Below are 25,287 nucleotides of genomic sequence, written 5' to 3' on the forward strand. Positions count from 1 at the left end.
GCAGCGTGGCCTTGTGGCTTCTACAGTACAGCGCTGATTCCTGTTGATGGTGCTGTATAGTACAGTACTGTAGATTTGTTCTGTTCTACATCACAGTACTGGCATGGAAGTCATCAACCTGGAGTTTCCTTCGACCATTTCCTTCTTCTGAATATTGTAACGTAGTATACACTTCCTCATTTAGTGACCAATTAACCTACTCTAGGGAAAGGAACTCAGTCATTAAATGAGGACGTCTGTACATGATCACAAGCAGCCTGGAGGCTGGGATCCACCCATCCATTTCTAAGACTTATTTACTGGGGGCTGGGGTGTGCGCATAGAACATGCAAAGGGACAGGAGTCTCCCAGGACCAAGGACTTGGGACTCCCAGACTCAGGGCCAGTGAAGAACCCCATGGGAGCAGCAGCTGTTGCTCCTGGCCTTGGGGAAATAATGTGAGAAGGGTCACACTGAGGTTAAGCTGACACCTATTCTGGGCTCATATGTACGCTGGTCGTCATCTTAGGACCCTAGCACAAAGCAGAGCAAGGCAGCCATCTGACCACCTGGGTTCCAGTCCTCCTCTGCCACTGCCTGCTGTGTGACTTCTCTGTGCATTTCCTCACAGGTAAAAAGGGAAACACAGTACCCACCCGACAGCACCTGAGCTTGGTGAGACCACCACTGGCATCACACTATTATTTTAACTGTTTTCTGTTTAACTGTTTTCTGTGCCCACTGACTGTGAGGTATCCAGAACAAACATGTGAAGTCAAATGAAAATAAACAAAAGGGTTAGTTTGGGCGTTTTTAATTGTTTCTGCTAAGTGAGAACACAGCAGGTCAGCTCCAGCCAAGACTATTCTGGTGGTGGACCACTTGGAGGCAGGTCTTTGCCCCTCAGCGACCTCCTCCAAAGACATCTAAGGGCAGCAACACACCCCTGTTGTCCAAGAATTTAAAGCCTTCTTGATCCTTCTGTTTCCTGCCAGGACCTTCTGAGCTCATGGCCTCCAAGACTGCTATGAGATAGGCAGAGACACAGTGGGAAGGGGAAGACATGGCTAGGGGGTAAACACTACAGATTTCCACCTTTCCGCCACTGGCTGGCTCTGCCGTGGTGCAGATCAGTGTTCTCAGAGCTCACTCTCCAGTTTTAGTCAGCAGTAACCCACAAGGCACATGGAGGACAGCACAAAGGCAGGCCGGCTCGTGAGGCTCTCTGGTACCAGTACACCTAGGCCAGTGTCCTCCAAGAGCAGCCCGAGTGGTCTAGGCTGTGCTGCTCAGTTGTGAGGGTGTTCGGGACCCTCCACTTGTCCTCAGGGCTTCACAGGGCTTCGCTTTACTGCTCTTTTGCTGTGTTCTGATCCTGCCTGTAAAGCTGTCAACACCAAGCCCCATATGCCTTTCAGATTCCACATCTTCCGTAAATTTATTAAGATGTCTTCTGAAATAACCTACCAGCTAATGCAAAAATATAGTCCAATTCTGTGTGAATCAGAGCAGGAGGTAAGGGAAAGGGCCCAGGGTTTAGGGAACCCTCTCCACTCCCATCACATACACCCCCAAACTGCCTTGTCTATGACTGCCAAGCACAGTGTGCCCCTTCTGGCAGGACTGATCTGCTGGCCTGGTCTGGATGCAGGCCACCCTGGGGGTCAGAACCCTGGACTTAAAAGTCACACTCAAGGTGCCTTGTTTATCACTCTGACGGGAAACACTCTAAGGATGGAAGGGAAGGGAGCCTGAGCTTGGAGCACAAGTGCGGCTCAGAATCCCATACCACATTGCACACATGCCCTGTGAGGAGGTCGGGAGGGCCTCAGCGCGCCATCCCCAAGAAGCCTTTCATTAGGACCATGGCCCGTAGGACTCAGGCTGGCACCAAGAGCACTGCACAGCAGAATAGCCACCATCAATCTCCCCACCTCTAGGCAGGAAGCGAGAAGTCACGTGAACAGAAACAATGGAGCTCAGTCTTCATCGTCCTGATGCTCAGGCTCTCCAGAACCAAGGCCAAGATATCACCTTAGCTGCTGGCCCTGCTTCATCCCTGCCCTGGACACAGGGCCATCAGGGTTTGCAGTTTCCCTGACTTGGCAAATTCTGCTTCTCATCTCTAGCTAATCACCAGGTCCTCAGAGGCCAGATACACAGCCCCAAGCTCAAATTGTCTGTGCCACCAGGCACTTCATTTCTCCTCTTCAGCCGCGCAGGCTCTCCGGGAGCAGGAACTGCCCAAGGCATGATGAAAAGAGGAAGGGGCCAGCTCTCACCTTGTGGAGACCGCTGCTCCCCACATCCTAAAATGGCCAAGAGATGGAGAGACGATGCGCCAGTTTTCTTTGCCTCCATCTGGGATCTCCTAGCAGGATACTCTGTAGGTAGTGCAGTTTCTAAAGTTTCCTTGGCTCCGTGGTGAAGCGACAGAGACGGCCACAACAGCTCTCTGACCTGCCAGTAGGCCAGGATGATCCCGATCTTCTTCAGCCCCAGATAGTCTGACCCTCTCCTCCAGATGGGCACAGGAAGGACAGACTGTAGAAAGGAGGCTCCTTTATTAGACATCATGAGTAGTCCGACAACGCCTGGTCAATCATCACCATGAGGAAGAACTGCCTCTGGTACACAAGCACTGGATCTGAGAGGAGGCTGGGTGTTCCAGGAACTAGAGTGCAGATGCTGGAGGGCGCTGCTTCCTTTGCCTCCTTTTCGGTTCCATGTCACCCGGCCACATGGCTGCTCGACACCCAGAGGCCTGACCCTGAAGACAGCTGGCAGAGGCAAAACGACTGCTATAAAGAGGTCTTCAGACACTCAGACAGCTCAGCAGGATACACACGTGCCTACAGCCACTGTGAGACAGCCATCACCACCTGGTAAGGAGGACACACTGCATGGCTTCTTCAGGGTGCAGGAGGCAGGCGCTGTGGCGGGAGAAGCAATGAGCAAAAATCAGAGCTTTGCAGGCTCCCACATCCCAACCCTCTGACTCTGTACCCCATCATGAGAATGTGCACAGAATGGACCCCAACAGGGACACAGCCAGACACAGAAGACATGTTCCTGGCAACCATGTGACTGTGGGAACATGGACTCTTGGGTCAGAGGTGCCCTAGCTTCAGGACAAGCAGCCCCTGGGCTCCTTCTCCTCACCAGTGGGACAAAGGCGACAGCTACTACTTCCCAGGGCAGTCGTGAAGATTAAGTGAGTCAGCCTGCACACAGAAAGCACCTAGGATACACTATGTGCTCAGCCACAAAGGTCGGCTCTCACGAATGAGGACAGGAAGTGAAAGCAGAGGAATGGACCAGTGAGTCTTGAAGAGTGCCAGAAGACCTTACAGAAGAGCTAAATCCCTGGACCCTCTTTTCTTTTTGGTACTGAAGATCAAACCCAAGGGTACTCTACCACTGAGCTACATCCTCAGCCCTTTTATTTTTTGAGACAAGGTTTCACTAAGCTGCCCATGCTGGCGTCCAGTTTGTGATCCTCTTGCTTCAGCCTCTTAAGCAGCTGGAATTGCAGGGAGATGCCACTACAGCTAGCTTAGTCCTTTTCAAGTTCATTCCATGTAGAAATATAGTAGGTAACTCCAAAGTAAAAAAGGATTATTAAAATTTAAATGCAAAGCCATTATCACACATAGAAGATTAACAATTTCTTAATATCAAGTGTTTATATATTCAACTAATACATGCCAAAAATGGGTGATTTTTCAGTCTGCAAACATTTGTTTCCAAAGCCTGAGGAGACACTGAGCTCCTACTAAGCACAAGAGTCACTGATTTTAGTATATGTGTTGCCGAAGTGAGCACAAGAGTCACTGATTTAAGCCACTGAACTGCATAAGAAAACCAAAGTCCAGAGAGGTCAGGTGATTTATGTGGGACAACACAGCCAGCCAGAAAAGGATGGCCTGCCCGACCATTCTGCACCTCTCCTCAATACCACTGTCTGCAGTGTGCACACGAGGTGACTGCTGAAACCTTAGGAAAAATGCCCTTGACTACAAGAAGAGGCCCACCACCGACCCTGGACCTTCCTACAGTCAGTCACACACCCATTTTACCCACAGGCAAATGAACCCAGAGTCAGCACCATCAGGCAGAAGACCAAAGCTTGATCTATACCCTGTGCCTTGATTTAGCCCTGGGAGACAAGGCTCTACTCTCTTCTGTCACTCCCCAGCCCCCTGGCCCAGCAGGCCACATAAGACCACCCACTACTGAGAAAGTGGCACCAGCAGGGGACCTGGGTTTTAGCTGTGTATCAATGTGGCACTGTTAAAGGTGAAGATGGCCTAACACGGGCCCAAATGGCCTTGGAGGTCACTTCTACCAAACCAAGGAAAGCAGCATTTCTATACTGCTGAACTGCATTACAGTACGAGAAAAAATAACTACCCATTTCACTTTAGTACATAAAAACTTTAAATATGCAAAGAACCGACGATCCAAAAATAGAAATTACTCCCTGTCAAATAAGGAATATGACAAGCAGCTGGGAGTGGTGGCACACACCTGTAATCCCAGCACTCGGGAGGCTGAGGCAGGAGCTGAGGAAGGAGGATGGCCATTAGTGTGAGGCCATCCTAGGGTACACACTGGGTTCAAGACCAGCCTAGACTATACAGCGAGATCCTGTCTCAAAAGCTTAAAAAAAAAAAAAAAAAGAATATGATAAGTAATTCATCAAAGACATAGGATATTAAAAATAGGAAAAAAATGAACATTATACAAGATGTTCTCATTACTGTGGGTAAAAAGACAGCTAGCAGCAGGGCGAGTTCAAGGCACATACCCTCCACCTACTCTCTCTAGCTTATAGAAGTACTTCTAGAAGGTCACAAAATCACAAACAAAGCTGTGCACAGTACCAAAACACAAAACATCCCAACCGTTACATCAAGGAGGAAGGGTGAGACAGGTTTTCATAAATTTGTGCAGTGAAACACTAGCTTGCTTCTGAAAAAAGTCAGGGCTCCATGTCACCAACAGAGAAGCATGTCACAAACATGACTTATAAACAAAAGTTAGTTACAAAATAACTCATACCTTGTGTGAACTGTTTCTTGTCTAAAACAAATTATGTTCTATGCAGAAAATCTGCAAGTACCCATATCAATTATTATAGTAGGCACCATCTCTGGGAACAGCATAGTGGAAATTTTTTATTCTAAATTAATTATTTCTGCAGTGATTGAACAATTTAAAGCAAGCACAACTGCTTTTGCAGTTGAAAAAATTAGTAAAATAAGCCAGGCATGGTGGCACATGCCTGTAATCCCAGCACTTGGAAGGCTGAGGCAAGAGGATCGCTGTGAGTTCAAGACCAGCTTGGGCTACAGAGTGAGGTCCAGGTCAGTCTCAACTACATAGTGAAACCATGTCTCAAACCCCCCCTGCCAAAAAAAAATTAGTAAAATAAAAACACTTCCAGTCCTCTGCAAAAAGATGTCACTATGATCTCAACAAATGTCAGGCATCAATCTCAGCACTTTCCCCTAAAGCAGAAGTGACAAAGGGCCCATGGAGTGGCTTGGAACTGTCACTCACCAGTGGTATCTGGGCAGGCTGGCCTGGAGGGAAGAACAGCACCCTGCCCCACACATCCTGGGGAAAAGCACACTCCATTCCATTGGGCTGGAACTTTTTAAAGATGAGAAACGTTTTACTTGAAAAGGGCATAGTAGAGCTAGGGATGGAGACACATGCCTGTAATTCCAGCATCTGAGAGCCTGAGGAAAGAGGCTCAGGAGGTAAAGACTGGCTTGGGCTACACAGTGAGACCCTACCTACAAAATACAAACCAAACCCACAATGACAGGTAAAAGGACACAATGGGGACTTACTGGGATGGGTATAAAGACCAAGCTGTGCCCTAGAAAGACAGCAACCAACACTGACCTGGGAAGGTGTTAGGCAGAGAATGAGCTGAGCAGCCCCTCCTCACAGTGCCACATGATGATCCAGGGTGATGGAGAAGGGAAAGGGTAAGCAGCCAGGCACTGTGGCTGCCAACTACCCACTCTAGTACTTCTAAATCTAATCCTCATGACACCCAGGAAGTGTCACAGAGCAGGAGACTCAAAGGGACCCTTGACTTGCTCAAGTGCCAAAGATACAAACTCTGAGCGGATCTGAATCTGTGTGTTGACAGCAGCAGTGTGCACCAGCTCCTCCAGTCAGCTGCTGGCCACCCAAGCTCCCCTGGTCTCCAGGTCGCTCACCTGCGAGCTGGAGGGCAGCGCCTGGGACATGGGCTCCTCAGGTCCAGCTGCCCCTGAACCCATGGGACTCAGTGTGGTGATCCTGCTTGGCTGGCCACGGAGAGTCAGAGTTATGGTGGTGGGGACCTTTAGACCTGGGAGAGACAGAAGGAGGGAGGGAGATGGGGGCATGGTTTTGGGCATGGCCTCCACTGTCCCCCCAGGCGTCTTCCCCACGGGGCACACCCTTTGCCTTTTCCTAGCTGGGTCATGCATACCCAGTCAGCAACCCCAAAAGGCAGTAGGACCCAGCCTGTGTCTCTGAAGGCTCTCTGGGGGCTGAGTCCACACAGCTGAATCTGAGGGTAATCCCAGGACCTGTGGGGTTGGGTTCAGACCTTGCCCACACAAAATGGGAGTTTGCGAGGAATGCCTGATCTAGAGTCCTCACATTCTCTCCAGACTCACCTGAGGCTTGGTTAGAGATCTGAGCCAGGCCAGGGAGGCTGCTTGCCAACTTAGCGAGGCCCCCATTGGTCAGCAGCTGGTGGATGGTTGTGGGCTTCCCACCAGGGGTGGCGCCCAGGGAGGAGAGTGTGGTGGCCACTGGAATGGTACGGACAAGGGTGCTGGTGCCCGTGGTGATGGCACTCAGGTTCTGCATGGGGGTGGGCAGCTTCACACTGGTGGCCTGTGGGACACACAAGCCAAAGCAATCAGAAGCTGCCATCCAGCAGCAGTGTCCAAGTGTGGAGTGCCCGAAGCACATTGCTAGAGGCTCACATGCACTGCCACGGACCAGGTCTCCTGCCAGGCTCTTGGCATACATCATCTTTGATCCTTACAACTTTGAGGAAGCTACTATGACTACCTTATTTTACCAACAAGGGAACAAGATGGAGAGGCCAAGAAACCTGCCCTCGGCCACAGTAAGTGATGGGCCTTCCTCACCGGCAGCTCCTGCCTGGCTGTCCTTGACTGACTGACTCCAGGCCCATCTCCCTGCCAAAACCAACTGTGCTGAAGAATCAGGAGCCCACCTGTGTAGCCAGCCCTGAGGAGGGGGTGGCAGGGAGGCCAGAGCTCTTGCCGCTGATATCCTGTAGGCTGAAGCTGAGGCCTTGGAGGAGGCTGCTGGCTGAAGCGGCCCCTAGGAGAGAACACAATGGGCATCACTAAACTGTGCACAGGGCCCCCATGGTGGACATGTGGTCCAGCTGCCCCAGCCCAAGACTCCTGGTTGCCCCTGGGAGGTCATCATCACTAGCACATGGGATGCCACAGAAGCGAATACACAGACCCAGCCTTAAATTCACTCTGCACATCTCAGCCTGGTCCAAAACACCAGCCCCACATTCTGGACAGTACTGGGAAAACCCACGAATTTCTGAATTACACTTCAGAAATCTAAAATCTCCATTATTCCCAGCAAAGAGGAAAGCCTTTTAAGGCAACAGCCTCTAGATAATTTCACTTGCACACAGTCTTGAAAGAGAGGAGTTCTGCACTGTTCCTAGCCCTGTGGGCCCAGGTGACCAGCTCTCTGTGCAGGGGTCTGAGAAAATGAGGGACAGGACAGCAGAAAAGCAGCTCATTCTGCTAACGAGCAGTACAGCACCGTTTTCAGTTGTGTTCAGTCAGAAGTGCTTAAAATCCCCAAATACAAGCCCAAAGATACATCCCCGCCAGCTATTTCTCACCCTTACCCATATTCCCCTTACCTCATCTCCATGCTGGGGATGGAACCAGGGCCTGGCACCTGGTAGGCAAGTGCTCAACACCAAGTGACATTGCCACTCCTATGCCCAGTACCTACAGGAGAGGACAGAGCCCCTGCACACAGGGACATTTGATCCCTGCAGATATTAAGGTTAAGGAATTCCCTCATCTGGCTTCTTGTCAGTCTCTACAACCACCAGCCACCATTGAGGAACAAGGTACACCCTCCAGCAGCAAACCAAGATGACTATGCTGGGGGACACTGTGGGACAAGATACCTGGAAGGGAGCTGCCAGGAGACGTGGCCACCAAGCGGCTCTGGAGTGTGTGCAGGGCACTGGGTGAGGTGCTGCTGGAGAACCCTGCAGGGGTGGGGCTAGCCGTGATTCCGCCTTCAGAAGCATTCGACCTGGAGACAGACAGGAGCTGTCACCCAAGGATCAGCACGCAGCAGGCACCAGCAATACAGGGAGGGCTGCCACAGGCCCAAGGAGGATCCTAGCAATGGACAGTTTCTTGGACACAGTTTCTCTGACCCACTCCTGAAGCTGGCCTCTGGTCCTAAAAGTCAGACCTGAAGAACTCAGTCCTTACAGCATGACACTGCCACTCTTCCTAACAGTGAATGCTCAGGGAACCCTAATCAAAGACAAAGGTCCTAATTAGGGAGAAGTCACATTCCCAACTGAAGAATCCAGAATCCACCACCTTCTGGAAGCACTAATGTGCCAGAAAGGGCTGAAGGGAAAGCAGGGACCAGACAGCCCAACTGGCTGACTCACTTGGCTGTGGTGAGAAGCCCGGTGAGCTCCTTGGCCCCCGAGGATGCCTGCCCCAGCGTCATGGTGATGGGCTTCCCTCCCGCAGCTGCAAAACAGAAAGCCAAGGTCACAGTCAATTCTGCTTGGCCCCTACCTTTCCAACTTCCACAACCCAGGCTAAGCACAAGGTACCATATTACAGATGGAACCTAGAGAATGGAGAAAGAACAGCCATGTTAGATTAGGGGCACCCGGGGTTGCCTTCCCCTTCCATTTTTGAAGCTTCCTAGAGTATCTTATCTTTCACTGAAACTAAAAACAAAATGCAGTACAGGGTGCTAAGTGGCCCTCAGCACCTCTTGTACGCTGGCTCTGTTCCCTTTAGGTGGCTGCCACTTGCCCCCTTTAGTCTCTCACAAAGAACAGAGGCACCTATGACAGCAGTGCTGTGTCTGGAGAGCCAGGCTGCTTCTCCTCAACAGCCATGAGACTCACCTTCTGGAGCCCCTCCAGCCACATCCCCTTGTGAGATGAGTGACACTTTGATCTTGGGCCGCTTAGAGGCCTTGCTGCCAGGAAGAGGGCTAGAGGGGTGGTGCCGCTTCAGCTGGACCCTCAGCTCCTCCTTCTCCACCTCCTCTGCTGGCTCTGAGGAAATAGGAACTAAGAGACAGAGCACACATGAGATCTTCCACAGCCAAACATGATACTCCAGAAGGCAGCATAAGGGGACACACAGGCACACGGCCTCAGCTTGGGCCCCGCTGTGGTGACCCCACCTTGCCCTTCTCAGATGGTGTCACTCTTATCTATCACTCTGATCTAGAATCACAAGGGCCTTGTGCAGTGGGAATGGGATGGAAGACACACTGACCCTCGCCAGCAGAGGCAAGGGCAGACTAGAGGCTCACCACAGTCCTCCTGGACTCAGAATGTGACCGCCTTCCTATCGCAAGCACTCCCCATGTCTTCCCACAGCTGGTGGCAGTGAACATTGCACAAAGCACCCCAGTGGAGCAGGCCACCCAGAGCTGCACAGACTTTGCACAGGGCTCTCAGGAAATCCCCTGCTCTAAGAGCCCAAGGCTGAGGGCCTGCATGATGAATGAAGGCAGTGAGGATTGGCACAAGGACTTCATGATGGCTCGCATTAACAGGGTAGCAGTGGCCCAGGTCATTTGCTCAGGGCTGTGTACTCAGGCTTCTCCCTCCATTGACTCCAATGGTCATGTCTGTGGGACTCCAGATGTTCTTCAGGCTCTCTCAGATGTTCCCTCCTCTAGAGCCAGAGTTCCCAACCCTCTTAGCACAGGCATGAAAGGCTGCAAGGTGGGGTAGGGTGGACAAAGGGTTCCTGGCCTGAGGCCACAGTGCAGGTATCACCAGCTGAGGGACTACTCCTGGGACAGGTGTGAAGGCTGCAACCAGAGGAAAAAGGCAGGCAGCAGGGACAGGAGTGAAAAATTTCATACAGACAAGCAGCTGTTGTGCTTGCAGCTTCGAGGATGGAAACAGAACAAAGCAGGAGATGACAAGACAATGAAACTCAGGCTCACAGGCAATGGTCATACAAAGGAGAAGCAGAGCTGAGAACCACAGCAAGAGAGAGAAAAAGCAAAACACTATGAGAAGCAAGCAAAAAGAAATGCAAGAGCAGAATCCACCGACCTCTTGAGCAAGGGAGTCACTGAAACAATCAGGAGGCAAAAGAAGGCAGAGAAAAGGGACAGGAGGACCAAACAGGTGGAGCAGTAAAGGTGGGGAGAGGCAGCAGAAAGTGGAGGATGAGCAGGTGAGAGAAAGAGCAATACTCACCAACGAGACAGGAGGTGCCGGGAGGAAGAGCTTTCCTCACCAGCATGTTTTGTTTCAGAAAAGCAGCGAACTGTGCTGGAATGAATCAGAAAGAATTACAGAATCACAGCCAGCCAGAGAAAGGAGCACAGAAGAGAGTGAGAAAAAGATGAAAATGGTCAGCCGGGCTCTTTCTGAGGTTTCACATGGCCACAGAGCAAGCAGCTCCCCAGAATTTCCATACATCAAGGACAATACACGTGCCTCTTGGGCCACTGCCAAGGCACCACGAACAGGGCTCTGTTTATGTGAGCTGCTGTTCCCTGCCTTCCATCAGCTCCACTAAGGCCTTCCAGAACTTGACTATCACACTGCCCGATAGACTGCAGACAGCTGGCCTGTCCTCATCAAATGTCTTAGCTTCTAACCACCACTCAGGAACAGCCAAGTCAGAGGGCACCCTTGTACCCTGAGGAGCCTGGCCTTGACTCTGCCTTCACTACCATTCACACATCTGCTTCTATCAGCACCACTCTTCTAAGCAACCTCACAAGAGACCTGGGTGGAAGCTCTGTCCCACTGGTACCACTGAAAGCCACACCAAGGAAGCAAGGTCAGCCTCCTCTTTCCTCAGTACCCTCTGCTTCACAGCCAGCTCAGACTACTGACTTTTCTCAGGCACTATTTTCAAGAATCTGAAACATATGTGCTCTTGGACACATCAACACACCGGTGCCTAGGAGATGCCTGTGTGGGTCTCAGTGTGGGGGAACCATACTGCTTGCTCAGCCCACCAGACCCTCCCATATCTACAGCCCTCATGAAGCACTTGCAGTGCTCCAAACTAATTCCCACCATGCAAATATTTCCAGTTTCATCTAAAACCTAGGTGCAGACAACCTTGGGCAACTTGAGTCTCTGACCTACCATGGGAAGCTTAATTCTTCAAGGGTAAAACAAGGACATGATACCAATATTGGGTGAGACATCCTAGAATCTGGTGAATTAAAGCCTGTCACCCGCAGGTATGACCTGGAGAGCTCCCTGACTGCAGGCAAAGCTGGCAGAGCTAAAGCAGATGAAGATGTAGCTCCCCACTGTGTCAGAGAAGAGCCAAAGCATGTAGTCAGCTCACATATCCAACTTTCTCTGCACAAGGAAAGCTCTAACTGAGGATCATAAAGCCCTATAAGGCATAACCCCTGGGATTCATTTCAACCTAATTTTGCCTGGACAGGAATGTGGCAAAGGGTGTCTTTCATATCTCCTGGAGAAAGCTACAGATCAAACACTTCCCGACTCCTACATGACACCAACTGCAGAAGCAGAAGCCATGAGGACAGCCAGGCTGGGAGCCTGTACCTTGGGCTTGTTTGTGGGTTAGCACAGCTTCTGTCCTCTGCATATGTCTCTTCAGCAGCTGAGAGCTTCCAATTTGACTGGACTTCTGGGCTGAGGTCACTGTGGTCACTTTGGTCTTGGGACTGGAGGTGGGGCTGCTCGACACACTAGAGAGATCCTGAATAGAGAGAGAAGCCAAGAGATGAGCCAGTTATCACTTGGGCCACCAACATTAGCATGTCCTCCAGCACTCCCCTTGTGGGAACTCACAGGCAGCCCTGGGAAGCAAAGGAGGCACATGTGGTCCTCATTCCCTGGCCAAAGTCCCTCCTAGACTGCCTTACCTCTGAGCCTGAGGGTGAGGCGGGCAGCTTGGCAGCGGGGGAAGCAGGCCGACTGCCCCGCTCAGGGATGTCAAAGGCCAGGTCTCTGCGGGACACATCACGGGGCTTCTTCTTCTTTTCAGCGTCCTGGTCCCGAGGATCCGAAACCACATGGCCCTCGGTGCGAGTGAGCACTCCAGTCAGGAAGTCCACAATTTCATCCTAGTGTCAGAGGAGCCAAAGCTGTTGAGCTCAACTCTGGTGAACAGGAAGCACCCAAACGCTTTAAGTGTGACTCCACTCGGCTCTGGCCAGTGGTGGCCACAAGGGGTGCTATGGAGAGGACGTGCAGGGCTCACCCAATGGAGACCCTTTCAACTCAGCTCACCACTCTCTTTGCTTCTTTTCTCCCTCTTTTCCCTTGCTTTGCTCATAATTCAGGACATGGGAGACCCAGTGGGTATCCCCTCAACCTCCAGAGCCACTGAGGCTGCTGTCAACAAGCCCAAACCTCAAAGGCAGAGGAAGGAGGGTCTAGCTGAGAAAGACAAAAGACGACTATGTACCTGAATACATCTGTCCACCATGCTTTGAGTCAACCCTTCTGATTTCTTTTTTGCTTTGCTTATTCTGAGAGACAAAAGGAGAAAATGTTTATTTTTTTCAACACAGAAGTCCATGGCATCCTGTAGAAGTAAGAACAGATTTGCCTTCCCTGTTGCTTTATAGGACTGAGGCCTGGGGAGGAAGGTTATGTTAGCCTCGGGCAGGTGATGTAACCTTTCTGAGTCTATTTTCACATCTGCAAAAAGCAGAAGCATAATACCTTATTTAGGGAGTGGTAGGGATTAAAAAAAAAAAAAGCCTATACAGCTGGGTGTGCTGGCACATGCCTGTAATCCCAGCACTTGGAAGGCTGAGGCAAGAGGATCCCCACAAGCTTGAGGTCAGCCTGGGCTACATAGTGAGTTCAAAACCAGCCTGAACTACACGGCGAGGCCCTGTCTGAAAAAAACAAAAAACTAAAAACCAAAACAACAGCCTATATAAAAAAACAAGCACAGTGGCAGGGAGACTGTCTACTCTAGTAGTTCCATACCCTGGGCTTAACAGGTAAAGTGCATATGGACTCCTAGGTCCTCACTGAGAGTTCCCCCAAAACAGCCTGCCATCCACTCCAAGGTTAATGGGTTAGGTAGGAGAAAGAGACACCAAGGCTCACAGGTTAGTTTTAAAGGGATACAAAAAAATGACCACAGACAGTTACATCCCCTTCTTTAAAAGCCTGAATACTCACTTCTGGCTGGGGGTCTTGGCAAAGAAAGACAAGGTCTCCATGTTATGGAGAGGGAACAACATTACTGAATCTCTGAATTTTGATCCCCAATTGACTGGTCCCCTATCTTGTATAAGATATCTAGTAATGCTGGACATGGTGGTGCACACCTATAATCCCAGCACTCTGGAGGCTGAGGCAGGAGAATCACTATGAGAGAGTTCGAGGCCAGCCTGGGCTACATAGAGAGCTCAAGAGCAGCCTGCACTACAAAGGCAAACCCCACCTCAAAAAAAAAAGCTATCTAGTATTTTTCAGATAAGCACACAGAGTTATCTAAGTTAAGCAGTTTATCCAAGTTTCTAAGCAAAGAGGTCAAGACTAACTGAGGTCTCTCAATTGTCCAATGCTCTTATAGCACACAAATATATCTCCTAACCAGCCTTGTAGTGACAGCAGCATTCCTATCTCCCCATCTCCCTCAGGGCAACACACACTCTTCTCTTGTAGATAAGAATGTCTGAATTACTAAGAAAAACAATGTGTTTACATGAAAACATGGCAGTGAGAACAAAAGACTAGGCATGAAATTCAACAAGAAGCTGGTGAATAACCAAAGTAAGGAAGATTTCTCCAAAACACCTGTGTAGCAGACTGGAAAGACAGGAGCAGGCACTTGCTTTAAACTCTAGTTAAACATACAGCAAAAATTAATCTGTAAGATTGAGTATATAGAAACAGGAGGCCAAATAAATGTCACAACCTCGTTTTGGGCACATTTCATGAAAACCCCATTCCAGGCCCACATGTCCAGCACTGTGGGCTGAGTGGCTGTTTCAGGGAGCAAAGCTGTCTTCCTATAGTGCCTCCTGCATTCACACTCCGAGAGACACCACAGGAGCGTCATACAAATGACACCTTGTTCACATTCATCCTAAGGAATAAAACTTTTTAAAATTGCTGGCCCCAGTAAAAGTAGACAAAGAGTATATTTACAAAGTCTCCCAAGTATCTTCTACCCACAAGACAGATACTAATTACACAGAGAAAAACAGTAATTTCACAGTGGAGAACCTGGCAGCAGCTCTCTTAGCCATGTGGTCAAAGTTACCATCATGCTCAGGAGCAGGTATCCCGATGAGAGGCACCCAGCAGCACACTGCCTAGTTCTAGCCAAAAAGGCTTGTCTTGGATGTAATCAGAATAAGTGTCACAAACTTAAAATGAAGGACAGCCTACAAAGCACTGGCCAGTAGTCTTCAAAATGTCAAAGTCATGAAAGTCAAAGCCAGACTGTGGGACTGTATCAGGTTAAAGGAGACTATGGAGATGAGCTAAGGAGGCACAATGTGTGATCCTGGGTTGGAGCAGGGTCAGAAAAAGGACAGTAGGGAGACAATGACTGAAATCCAAGTCTGTAGATAAGATGATGCTGTCACAGCAGTGTTAATCTCCTGTTCTGGGAATTGTACTTCAGTTATATGAGATGTCAACACTTAAGAAATCTAGATGAAGGGTACCTAATTTTATTTTTTATAAATCTGAAATTAATTAAATTTTAAAAAAATTTTAATGCCCACTCTTAACTGCACCAGATGGTATAGTTACACTGCCCCTCTTGGCGCTCTTCTAACACTGCTGCCCTATGCTGCTCCAGGGACTGCCCACCTGAGGTTATCGTCAGCTCCCCCAACCACCACCAAGCTGTTCTCGGCGCGAAGCTTTTCCCGGAAGTCCTCCATGGCTTCAGGATGACACTGCAGGGAGTTCTGACCAATGACAAAGAGGACTGGAGTCTTCATGTCCAAGAGGGGATCATCTACATCCTGAGACAGGGGCAGGTTTTAGGTTCAGCCAGCTCACCCTCACAGACTGCAGACCCCAGCCAGGGCATTGTCCCCCCACTCCCACTGCCCCAGCACAGCACTCAGCTTCACCTCACTCTTACCCCTCGAGGGCCGTCCACTGTAAGGAGAGGAAACCCAAGGCAGACGATAGCTGTGACATACTCCATCACCGACACCTGTGAATAATGGCACCTCAGCCTGCCTGGAATCCAGATATGGTTCAGATCCGCCAGCCAGTCCCACCTTCTCTGCCCCTGTCCTGAACCCAGGGGAGTTAGCCATGGAGGCAGCAGGAAGATCACGGAACACAAGATGACCTATCCCATAAGTGGTCACTACTCAGCCTTTCAGCTGGGGGTGCTGAAAGGACTGCTGCAGATGCTGAAACACAGGATGGAAGGTTTAATACTTCACCCCATGGACCCCTAGACTAGAGTGGTCTTGCTCTGTCTCTCTCAATACTAAGATAAATCAAGAGAACACATACAGTGCTGAGCTGGAGATGCAGCTCAGTGGTACACAGACCCTTGGTTCAATCCCAGTGCCACAGAAAACAAAAAAGAAAACATAAATGTTGCCATTCTCCTTTAAGTGCAGAAAATCTCCCTCTGCTGGGCTTTGGGATAGCTCCTAGACATCTCAGATGTCTCAGAACAGTTGGTGATGGAGTTCTGCTGTCCCTGGGCATGTATAGGGAGTTACAGATTTATTTTTTTTTGTTGGGGATTGAGACAGGGTCTCACTATGTAGTTGAGACTGACCTGGAACTCACTATGTAGCCCATGCTGGTCTCAAACTCACAGCAATCCTCCTGCCTCAGCCTCCCAAGTGCTGGGACTACCCAAGTGGTGTGTGCTACCACAACCAGCTCACCATTTTAGATACCATATCTGGTAGAAGAACTGGGCTCTGGACATGTCAAAGATACTTTGACTAGCAGATATAAGGTAAGATATAATAGAGAACAAGTCCACTCTTATAAAGGGACCAAACATGAACACAACATCAAATTTCAGAGCTATTAATTTGGGCCTGCTGGAATTATTAATAAGGCAGAGAATAGTGGTACTGATGTATGCAGACATATATAAATGGAACAATATGGCATTTCAAACATTCTTCAAAATAACCTGTAAAACTGGGAGCATGCCTTTAATCTCAGCACTTGGGAGGCTGACACAAGAAAGTCAAGAGTTCAAGGCCTGGGCCGGGGATTTAGTTCAGTAGTGCCACCACCTGCCTCACAAGCACAAGGTCTTGAGTTCAATCCCTGGTACCAAAAAAAAAAAAAAAAAAAAAAGAGAGTTCAAGGCCAGGCCAGCCTAGACTATATAGTGACAGCCTGTCTCAGAAAAGAACAGAACAGAACCTAGGGGAGAAAGAAACTGAGCAGGGGTAAGACAAAACAAGCCTGGCTGCGAGCTGATCACTGTGACAGCTAAGTGAGAGAGAGGCTCAAGAGTTTACTTCCCTGCTTTTGTTTCTGCTTATAATTTTCTATAATGATTTTTACAAACTAAAGCTTTTAATATTATGATACACAATGTATAGACTATTGTTATTCTTATTTTGTTATGAAATTTTTTTTTTCAAAAATAAAAAACTAAAGCTTATCCTGCACAGCTCAAATTACAACAGTAAAGGGCTCCCTGGCAGCGATCGGCAGCAATGGTAGCATTACATCCTAAGACAATTTCCAATTCTGCAGTACCCTCCAAATAAGAAGGAAATTACTTACATGACAGGCCACTAAAGCTCCTGTGTTCCAGCCAATCAAGATAACAGGTTTGTGTGGAAAGTGACTGTGAATCTTTTGGGAAAAAGAAAGAACACAGTTAAGACAGGAGGCCCCAGACGGGGACAGACAAGGCCCAGAATACCAGGCACAGCCTGGGGTTCTAACCAGGGTGTCCTCACCTCTAGCACTTTGCTCCTCACTGTCCCAATCATGTGCTCCAGACACTGCAGAACGCCCACCCCACTGCCACTGTTCAGCAGATGGGTGGCCACAGGGATGACCTACAGGAAAGAAGGGCACCCAGCCAGTAGTGGTGAGCCTCGAATCTTCAGTTCTGCCTGACCTACCCAGCTCTGCAACCCTGGATAAGCACCATTCAGATGCAAATAAAAAGGGTGAGGGGTTTGCTCCACACCTGAGTTCACCTATCTGACTCTTCCCGGGTTCCAGAGTTTCCTGGAGGCCTACACATACCTTGCCTAAGCAGGAGAGCTGAGACTGCCAGAAGCGGTGGCGGCGTGAGGTGGGGAACACGGAGCTGGAGGGACCGGAGGAGGCGATGAGAATCAGAGGGGAGCCTGGGAGTTTGCTCTGAGGAGAGAGAATACCACCTAAGAGCCATTGAGGGGGAAGTGCCCAGCACCCCATCAATGCTCCTCTGCTATGAAGCTATGTGAAGCTCTATAAACAACAAATTATTAAGCCGAGTGTGGTGGTGCATGCCTGTAATCCCAGCACTCGGGAGGCTGAGGCAGGAGGATTGCTGTGAGATCAAGACCAGCCTGGGCTACATAGTGAGTTCCAGGTCATTCTCAACTACATAGTGAGACCCTGTCTCAAAAAAAAAAAAATTTTGCCAGGCACGGCAGCACTTGCCTGAAATCCCAGCTACTTGGGAGACTGGGCAACCTAGGCAACTTAGCAAGACCCTGTCTCAAAAAAAATTTTTTAAAGTATGGGGTATGGGACTATAGCTCAGTGCTCCCTGGGTTCAATCTGCAGTATCATTAAACAAAAACAAAAACAAACAAGCAAACAAGAACAACTTATTAGTGAAAAGAGCTATGTAAGCCATTTATCATCCTCTCACTGGGGTTCCAAACTTTAGTGTAACCATCTCATGTGTCACCGTTAAGCCCAAGCCATCCAACTTACTGGTTTGTTATGAGAAAGGACACCCACAGCAGGATCCCACGGCCTCTTCAGGAGGAGAGACAAGGCCTCCACACCTGCAGCCCCAGTCTTTGTGTTGGACGACACAAGCATCCGGTCAATCAAGGTTGGGATCTAGAGGGGAGGAGGAGATAGATGCTTCCGGCCCATGCACCAGTAGTCAGCAGGAGAACAGGCTCTGCCGAGGCCTCCCACAGCCTCCCAGGGAGCAGAGGTGGAATCTGGTGACAGGTGGCAAGGACATAAGCTTGTTCCCTCCCCTATCCAAACAATTCCACTTTCAAGAAACTTCTCTAAGAAAATATATCAGAAATACATGCACAAAGGTGAGGAAAGTTATGCACAAATTCACTGGCAGCAATAATAAAGAACTAGAAACAATATGAATGTATATGTAAGGGAGAAGTAAATTATCTATCTTTTTGGATATCTTCAAACATTTATAAGAATTTTCATAACATATAGAAATAATTTTAACCAGGTGTGATGGCGCATGCTTGTAATCCTAGCACTCAGGAGGCTGAGGAAGGAGGATCACCACGAGTTCAAGGCCACCCTTGGCTACATAGAAAAATTCAAGGCCAGCCTGGACTACATAGTGAGACCCTGTTTCAAAAAAACAGTAACAAGAAAAGAAATGTTTGCTGAATAAATGTTAAAATAGAACAGAAAAACCATCTGCACTCAAAAATAGGGCTGGAAGACAATATGCTAAAATGTTTATATAATGATCTCTATGGAATTAAGGGTGACATTTTCTTCTATAGATTTCTCATACATCAGTTGATTTTATAAATTTTAAAAAAACTGCACTGTCTTCTGGAATACAGCCTTCAAGCTGTGGCATGTTCATGTACCTGTTGTATCCAAAAAATATACACCACTGTACTGTGAATATTGTGATTTATACTATATCCTGTTTTTTTACCATCCCTCAAAACGTGAACTCACAGATATATAAATGCAGATTTCAGGTATGCTGATGCTTACACTACAAAGAAGTACTTCTGTGAATTCTATACTACCCACAAAAGGCCAAGGGAAAGAAAAGGTAAAACTTCAAAGATAGCAGCAGGTAAATTGTTCCTAATTTAAAAAGACTAGGGGCTGGAGGTGTAGTTCAGTGACAGAGTGCTTGCCTAGCTTGCCTAGCATGCCCAAGGCACTCAGTTCAACCTGGCTCAACTCCTAGCACCACAAAGGTGGAGGGGGGCTAAAAAAAAAAGTTCCGTATGAGAAATTAAGGAATGAATGTCAATGCAACAGCTCCTGTCACAAGGCACCAGAAGAACTGCATCTACAAGGAGTGAAGAAGACAAACACACAAGTTAACACTGGAGAAACAGAAGCCCCCCACTGCTGATGAACCACCCAATGGAGAAGGGGAGTTTACCAGGCAATTCTCATCTGAAGACAAAGCACTTGAAAGCCTCTTTAGAACGGGCAGGATGCCAATAGCAGATGAGAGAGACAGGCAAGAGATGACAGTGTCTGAGGCTTATTCCAGACACAGTCAGACTGAAGTTGAAGATGTGAACAAGGAAGCAGGAGGCAAAACTGATAACAAAGGCTACAGCCAAACTGCAAACAAATCTCTACTCCAACCTGGCCGTTCTCTGTAACTCCCTAATTGTGAGTTCTTTAACACTTTTAAGGCAGTGAAACTGCACAGAATTATTGGCTTAAAAACCTTTAACTGGCAGTTGAGTATATATATGAAACCAAAGAGCCTTGAAACTCACTGTCAATATAGATTAATCAATAACTGACTTTTCCTCTTGGTGCTTGGTGCTGGCCTTTCCAGTGCTATATTCACTTTCAACACACAATTCAGAGCTGGATATGTGTGGTCTCTACTCTATTTATAATGAAGCTCATAGTGAAAGCAGCTAGGCCAATGGCATGATCACATCTAGCTGCATCTAACATCCAGTAGGTACTTTAAAAGCAAAATAGGGGCCAGGGATGCAGCTCAGTGGTGCCACACCTGACTGGCAAGTGCAAAGTCTTGTGTTCAATCCCCAGTACTGAAAGAAAAAAGAAAGTGTGCTGGGTGTGGTGGTACACACGCTAGTAATCCCAGCACTTGGGAGGCCGAGGCAGGAAGGCTGCCATAGATTCGAGGCTACACAGTAAGTTCTGGGCCAGTCTGAATTACAAAGTGAGACCTTCACACACACACAAAATGCAAAATAATCCCACAATCATTCATACCCTTTGTGAAAAACCAAAACATCTGTGACTCTAAACAGTTGCAGTGTCAGAGTAATGATATGGAAAGCATAGCCCAGAGTGGACAGCACCCTGGTCTGAGACCAGGCGAAGGCGCCCAGTGGAACACACTCCGTTCCAGCTGGCCTGTACTGTGCTCCAGTAGCAAGGCCACGCAGCCCCCACTGTGCACACCTGGAGGTCACCAAAGATGCTACCTCATTTACAGGAGACATGCCCAGCCATAATTTATATGATAAAGCAGTGAAGATTGTCTTTACAAACAAGGCGAATCATATCGAAATCCTGCTGGCCATAGCAAGCAAGGCAGAGCCACCTAAGAGTTGGGTACACCAGTTAGTCCCTAGAACAAGTGCACCAAGGCTGTGCCATTAGTGCAGGGACAGTGATACAGAGAACAGATGTACAGATGCTCCAAACACTCACAGGCCACCATTCTCTGCCACGAGCTCTCCCTGTCCCCACACTGCCTTGCCTATGCCCAAGCCTGCCACCACTCATCCCAGGCTGGGGTACTTGATGTGGGAAACCCTGGGGTTCTCATCTGTCTTGGTCTCCACTGGAAAATGAGCTTCAGCAGAGCAGGAACAGTTATTTTATTCACCCCTGGGTCTGAGGTATTGTTAGCACAAAATAAATATTAGCCGAATGAAAAATGTAAGGTCAAACTCCCTATCACATTAATGTATCTAGTCCAAAGTTCTATTTCAGCACTAAAAGGGACTTCTTTAGCTTTCTAGCAAACACATCATCCTGCAACTTAAAAACAGGTTAAGAAATAGAGCCTGAAAGTTTTGGAGATACGGCTGGAGGGAGGCTTATAGCAGTCAGATGGGCCAGTGGCCTGCAACAAAAAGAAAAACTGGACAGTGAGAGGACAGACACACTGGGGGTTAGCATTTTCCTGGCAGGCCTTGGGTTTAATCCCTAGTATTACAAAAGAAAAGTTAAAAAAAAGTCAGGAATTGAATTACTTCAGGTTGCCTGAGGCGTTTTTTTGTATTGGAACAAAACACATCCACATTTCATGAAGCTATGAGGATACTACTTAATCCCTAAGTTACTACAGGCTTATTCTACGTGACATTTTGTGCCAAGCACTCTACTTTGATTCACCCTCTCCATCCTCCTAGGGATCGTACACAGGTATTCTGAGACGCCACTTAGGAGATGAGGAAATCCAGCCACTCTTCTGAGTGTACACCATGGGTCAGCAGCAGAGCCTGCTCTCCACTACACTGAGGACAGCCCAACGTGGTCAGTGACTGCACAAAAGCTGGCATCTCCAAGAAAACTACTTCAACCCTGTGCAGTGCTGTCTCAGTCAGCAAGCAGGGGCATGTCATAACACATCTGTAGTAAGTACTGCCATCCAAACACTGCTACCTAAGGCTCCACACACAGCAGCTTCTGGCTCTATAGTCACCTGGCCCTCCAAGTGGCACTCTGTTCTGTTGAACCTTTCATCTCCTCCATGATGTTTCAAGTTCACAAAGACCTAAACCACGAGCCACAAGGCTGCAGAGGGTAAGTGTGTACGCTGCGGCTGACAGGGCCGCAGACACTGATGCCAAACACAAACACAAAATCCTGTTTCCTATTTTCAGTGGCAAACCTGTTAACTTCGGGTCTGCCCTCCCAGCTGACCAGGTAATGACCTTACCCAAACCCACAGGAGAGGCTGGCTGCCCGCCGCCAAGCACAGCCTTACCTTCCCTTTCAGCGTCTGCAGAGCATCCAGATAGGCAGCCAGCATGGGCAGACTCAGGGTCTCCACGAGGGTGGTGTGCAGCCACTGGGTCAGCTTGGTGTCCCAGCTCACACTTGCCAGCGCCTGCCGCACCCTCCTTGCACACTTGTCCACGGCAACACGGCGCAGCACTGGCTCATTACAAGCCTGAAAGGAGCAAAGGGAAGGAAGAAAAAAGTTCCCCGTGGGGGGCATAAATCAGTCAGCCGCTGAGGCTGGATGAGGAAGAGCCCATGCGGGCAGATTCTAGTGTCTTACCCCTTCATTGGCCAAGCGGGCAAGCCGGTCAGACTGCAGGGCTTTGAGGATCTTGTTGAATAGCTTGTTCTGGGCCATTGTCCAGCCAGTCCTATAATGGAAACTCTGAGGAATTAAGGTCAAACCCTGGGGATGTGCCCCATGTAGGTACACCATACAAAGAAGACTCTGCCATGTTTTCTATTTCCATTACGAAAGAGTATAACTAAGACCACTAAGCTCAAATGTGAGACCTAGATTCTGGTCCCAATCGTGCCAATGAATCAGTGAGGCCTAAGTTTGTGTTAAACACATACTACAAGTCAAGACCTGTTGTGAATGAACTCGTTTAGTGCTAGCAGGGCTATTTATGTAGCAGCTAAAATAATCATATTAGTAAATGTAGCAACCACACAGACATATTTGAATTTCCTAAGATTTTATTTCATATAAAGGGGCCCAGAATCGCAAGCATTTTAATAGACTAAAACCTCAGACTAAGGTAAGTAGTCTAGAGAAGATTCAAGACAAAAATATAGTAGAAATACAACCAGTGAAGTAGCTATTCTCCTGAGCCCCGCTATTCTACCCCCCACTAATCTCTTTCCCTTTTCCAAAATTTTCTAATATTGTTTCTCTGTCACAGTTGGCAAATTTCTGTGTTCCATGTCAGCTAACATTTTATTATCCTAGCATACGACACCAACATACACATCTACCTTGTTTACTGACAGCTTTGTGTCCTTCACCTACTCAGCTTTAAACCGCAATTAGAGTTCTAAACTGTCCTCACCCAGGTCATCGCAGCCAGGAACAGCATAGGTCTCATTAACTTTTCCCTTTCCCCATTCCCAGCCTTCTTCATAACTCTAATACTCTAAATTGGATATAATCTTCCTGAAGATACAAAGGCAACAGAAAACACTCAAATTAATACAGGTTTACCAACTCTTCTTGCCATTAAAAGACAAAATAACTGTGATTAGATTATTTTAAAAAATACAAATGGGTGCTACCTCAAATGAGATAAATCAAGGTAGAAGTTCATGTCCGTAAGGATAAGCAGGGCTGAGACAACCTCCAGTCAACTGGAAAAAGAAAATCTGGCTCCCTACACATCACTCTTTACACTAAAATAAATTTCAGATGGAATAAATACTAAAACAAACAAACAAAAGCTACCAAAGTTGTAGGAAAAAACAGTGCTATCACTCTACCCACCTACCTATGTACTTATCTATCTTAGAATAGGCTGTTCTAAGGGTGATCCCAGACTTAGAGGACATAAAAGAACAGATAATTTAACTACATAAACCTTTCAAACCTCTGTCAAAAGAACATATCATAAACAAAGTTGAAACATAGTGGGAAAATAACTGCATGGCGTTAAAACAGAAAGATGCTCAGGAGGCTTCGGATTTAGCTCAATGGCACCATGCCTGCCTGGCAAGTGCAAGGCCCTGAGTCCAATCCCCAGTACCAAAACCAAACAAAAACAAAAAGATGCTCTAGAAAACTAATAAAAGAGATAAAACGTTCAAAGGACAAAGAACACAAAAAGGCAGGTCATAGGAAAGTATAGTGAACCTAACTTCAAAATTAATGCAAATTAAAATAAACACTACTTTCATGTATCAGGTAAAAATTCAGTTTAACAGTACTGTGTTTAGAAGGTATAAGTTAACAGAGCCTTTGATATTCTGTTGATGGATATAAAAATTAGACCTTTGGAATGTCAACTGAGAAAATCAGTGGGAAATCAACCAAGGCTTTGGTCAGCTACCGCACCTGCTGTTCAGCCCTCCTCTAGGCCGTGATGGGCTGTGTGGACCCCTCTCTCAGTCCACATCATCCATGCCTGTCCCTCGCTCACTCGGCTCCCATCACTCGGCAACCCACTCCCAAGCACATCAGCCAGGGTCCTGCAGACTGGGCCCTTCACATGCATTCCCCAGCCGAAAGCACAGCTCCCTCCCTCCTCTATCCCACCTTCCCTTGCAACACCCCACTCTCACCCTCTGCTCTATCATCATCCATTCCTTTAGTTTGTTTCCCTCTGCTAGAACATAAAGGCCATGATGCTGGGACTCTCATTTTAAGTGCTACTTCTCCAGCACATAAAGCAGAGCCTGGCACAGTGGCAAGTTAAACATCTGCTAAATAATAAATGATGAATTGTGCGCACACTGCATTCTAGGCTCTGTAAACAGCTGGGTCCAGACTCAATCTTTCACATTCCAAACCCTACTAAGCAAATGGGTACTGAGCAGCAGAGAGGAACACAGAAACATGGCTGTTTTCCTGTGGTACCATGGACTGAATTCAGGGCTTTGCACATTTTAGGCAAGTGCTTTATTGCTGGTAATGATGCATCTCTGCCTTTTTTATTTTTCACACAGAGTTCTTGGTAAGCTGCCCAAGCTGGCCTTTACCTTGTGATCTTCCTGCCTCAGCTTCTCAAGTATCTGGGATTATGGGTGTGCACTACAAGTATGATTTATGCTTGGTGGTCACCATATCAAGGTGGTCAAATTTCAGGAAAGTTGCTTGCAAAGATATCCTTAAGTCAGTTTCTCATAATTTATAACAGACTACATCCTTCCCTCACAGCCCACCCCATAATACACCTATTTCTACAGGCCACGGCCATAGGAGCAGGATCACAGCCCAGTGAGCACACAGATGTGCAAAGTATCCTCTTTACTTCATTCTGCGTAACTACCTGTGTCCCTGGAGTGAGCAGATTTCCACTAGAAAAAAAAATACATTAAAAGTTCAAGTCCTTTTCTTTCTGTACAATCAAATTCCCACTCCCAACTCTCTACTTTTCCAACTTACCATAGAACCCATGCCAAGGATTTAGCTCAGTGGTGCTGCCACCTGTCTCACAAATGCACG

General features: G+C 48.0%; 1 protein-coding gene across 6 annotated transcripts in view; it reads right to left on the bottom strand.

Moving 5' to 3' along the window:
- Positions 1 to 778: 778 nt before the first annotated feature.
- Kansl3 (KAT8 regulatory NSL complex subunit 3) overlaps positions 779 to 25,287 on the bottom strand; it is a 36,424-nt gene continuing 11,915 nt past the window's right edge. For 2 of the 6 annotated variants that reach the window (XM_010638123.3, XM_033761703.1), the window contains exons 4-23: positions 22,411 to 22,501; positions 22,114 to 22,299; positions 18,153 to 18,284; positions 17,472 to 17,588; positions 17,177 to 17,278; positions 16,998 to 17,069; positions 15,361 to 15,435; positions 15,081 to 15,238; positions 12,703 to 12,766; positions 12,158 to 12,358; positions 11,835 to 11,991; positions 10,494 to 10,568; positions 9,174 to 9,341; positions 8,700 to 8,784; positions 8,196 to 8,326; positions 7,239 to 7,348; positions 6,667 to 6,889; positions 6,220 to 6,353; positions 5,546 to 5,638; positions 779 to 2,913 (exon numbers count right to left, since the gene is read on the bottom strand). In XM_010638123.3, the coding sequence (XP_010636425.1) occupies positions 2,893 to 2,913; positions 5,546 to 5,638; positions 6,220 to 6,353; positions 6,667 to 6,889; positions 7,239 to 7,348; positions 8,196 to 8,326; positions 8,700 to 8,784; positions 9,174 to 9,341; positions 10,494 to 10,568; positions 11,835 to 11,991; positions 12,158 to 12,358; positions 12,703 to 12,766; positions 15,081 to 15,238; positions 15,361 to 15,435; positions 16,998 to 17,069; positions 17,177 to 17,278; positions 17,472 to 17,588; positions 18,153 to 18,284; positions 22,114 to 22,299; positions 22,411 to 22,501 (2,395 nt within the window). In that variant the 3' untranslated portion in view covers positions 779 to 2,892. Of the gene's footprint in view, positions 2,914 to 5,545; positions 5,639 to 6,219; positions 6,354 to 6,666; positions 6,890 to 7,238; positions 7,349 to 8,195; positions 8,327 to 8,699; positions 8,785 to 9,173; positions 9,342 to 10,493; positions 10,569 to 11,834; positions 11,992 to 12,157; positions 12,359 to 12,702; positions 12,767 to 15,080; positions 15,239 to 15,360; positions 15,436 to 16,997; positions 17,070 to 17,176; positions 17,279 to 17,471; positions 17,589 to 18,152; positions 18,285 to 22,113; positions 22,300 to 22,410; positions 22,516 to 25,287 lie in introns of all 6 variants that reach the window. The other 4 variants (XM_033761704.1, XM_033761702.1, XM_010638125.3 and 1 more) reach the window with 4 other exon arrangements.

Source organism: Fukomys damarensis, unplaced genomic scaffold, assembly GCF_012274545.1.
Source record: "Fukomys damarensis isolate Sample0158 unplaced genomic scaffold, DMR_v1.0_HiC HiC_scaffold_9, whole genome shotgun sequence".
In the NCBI taxonomy this organism is placed as follows: Eukaryota; Metazoa; Chordata; class Mammalia; order Rodentia; family Bathyergidae; genus Fukomys; species Fukomys damarensis.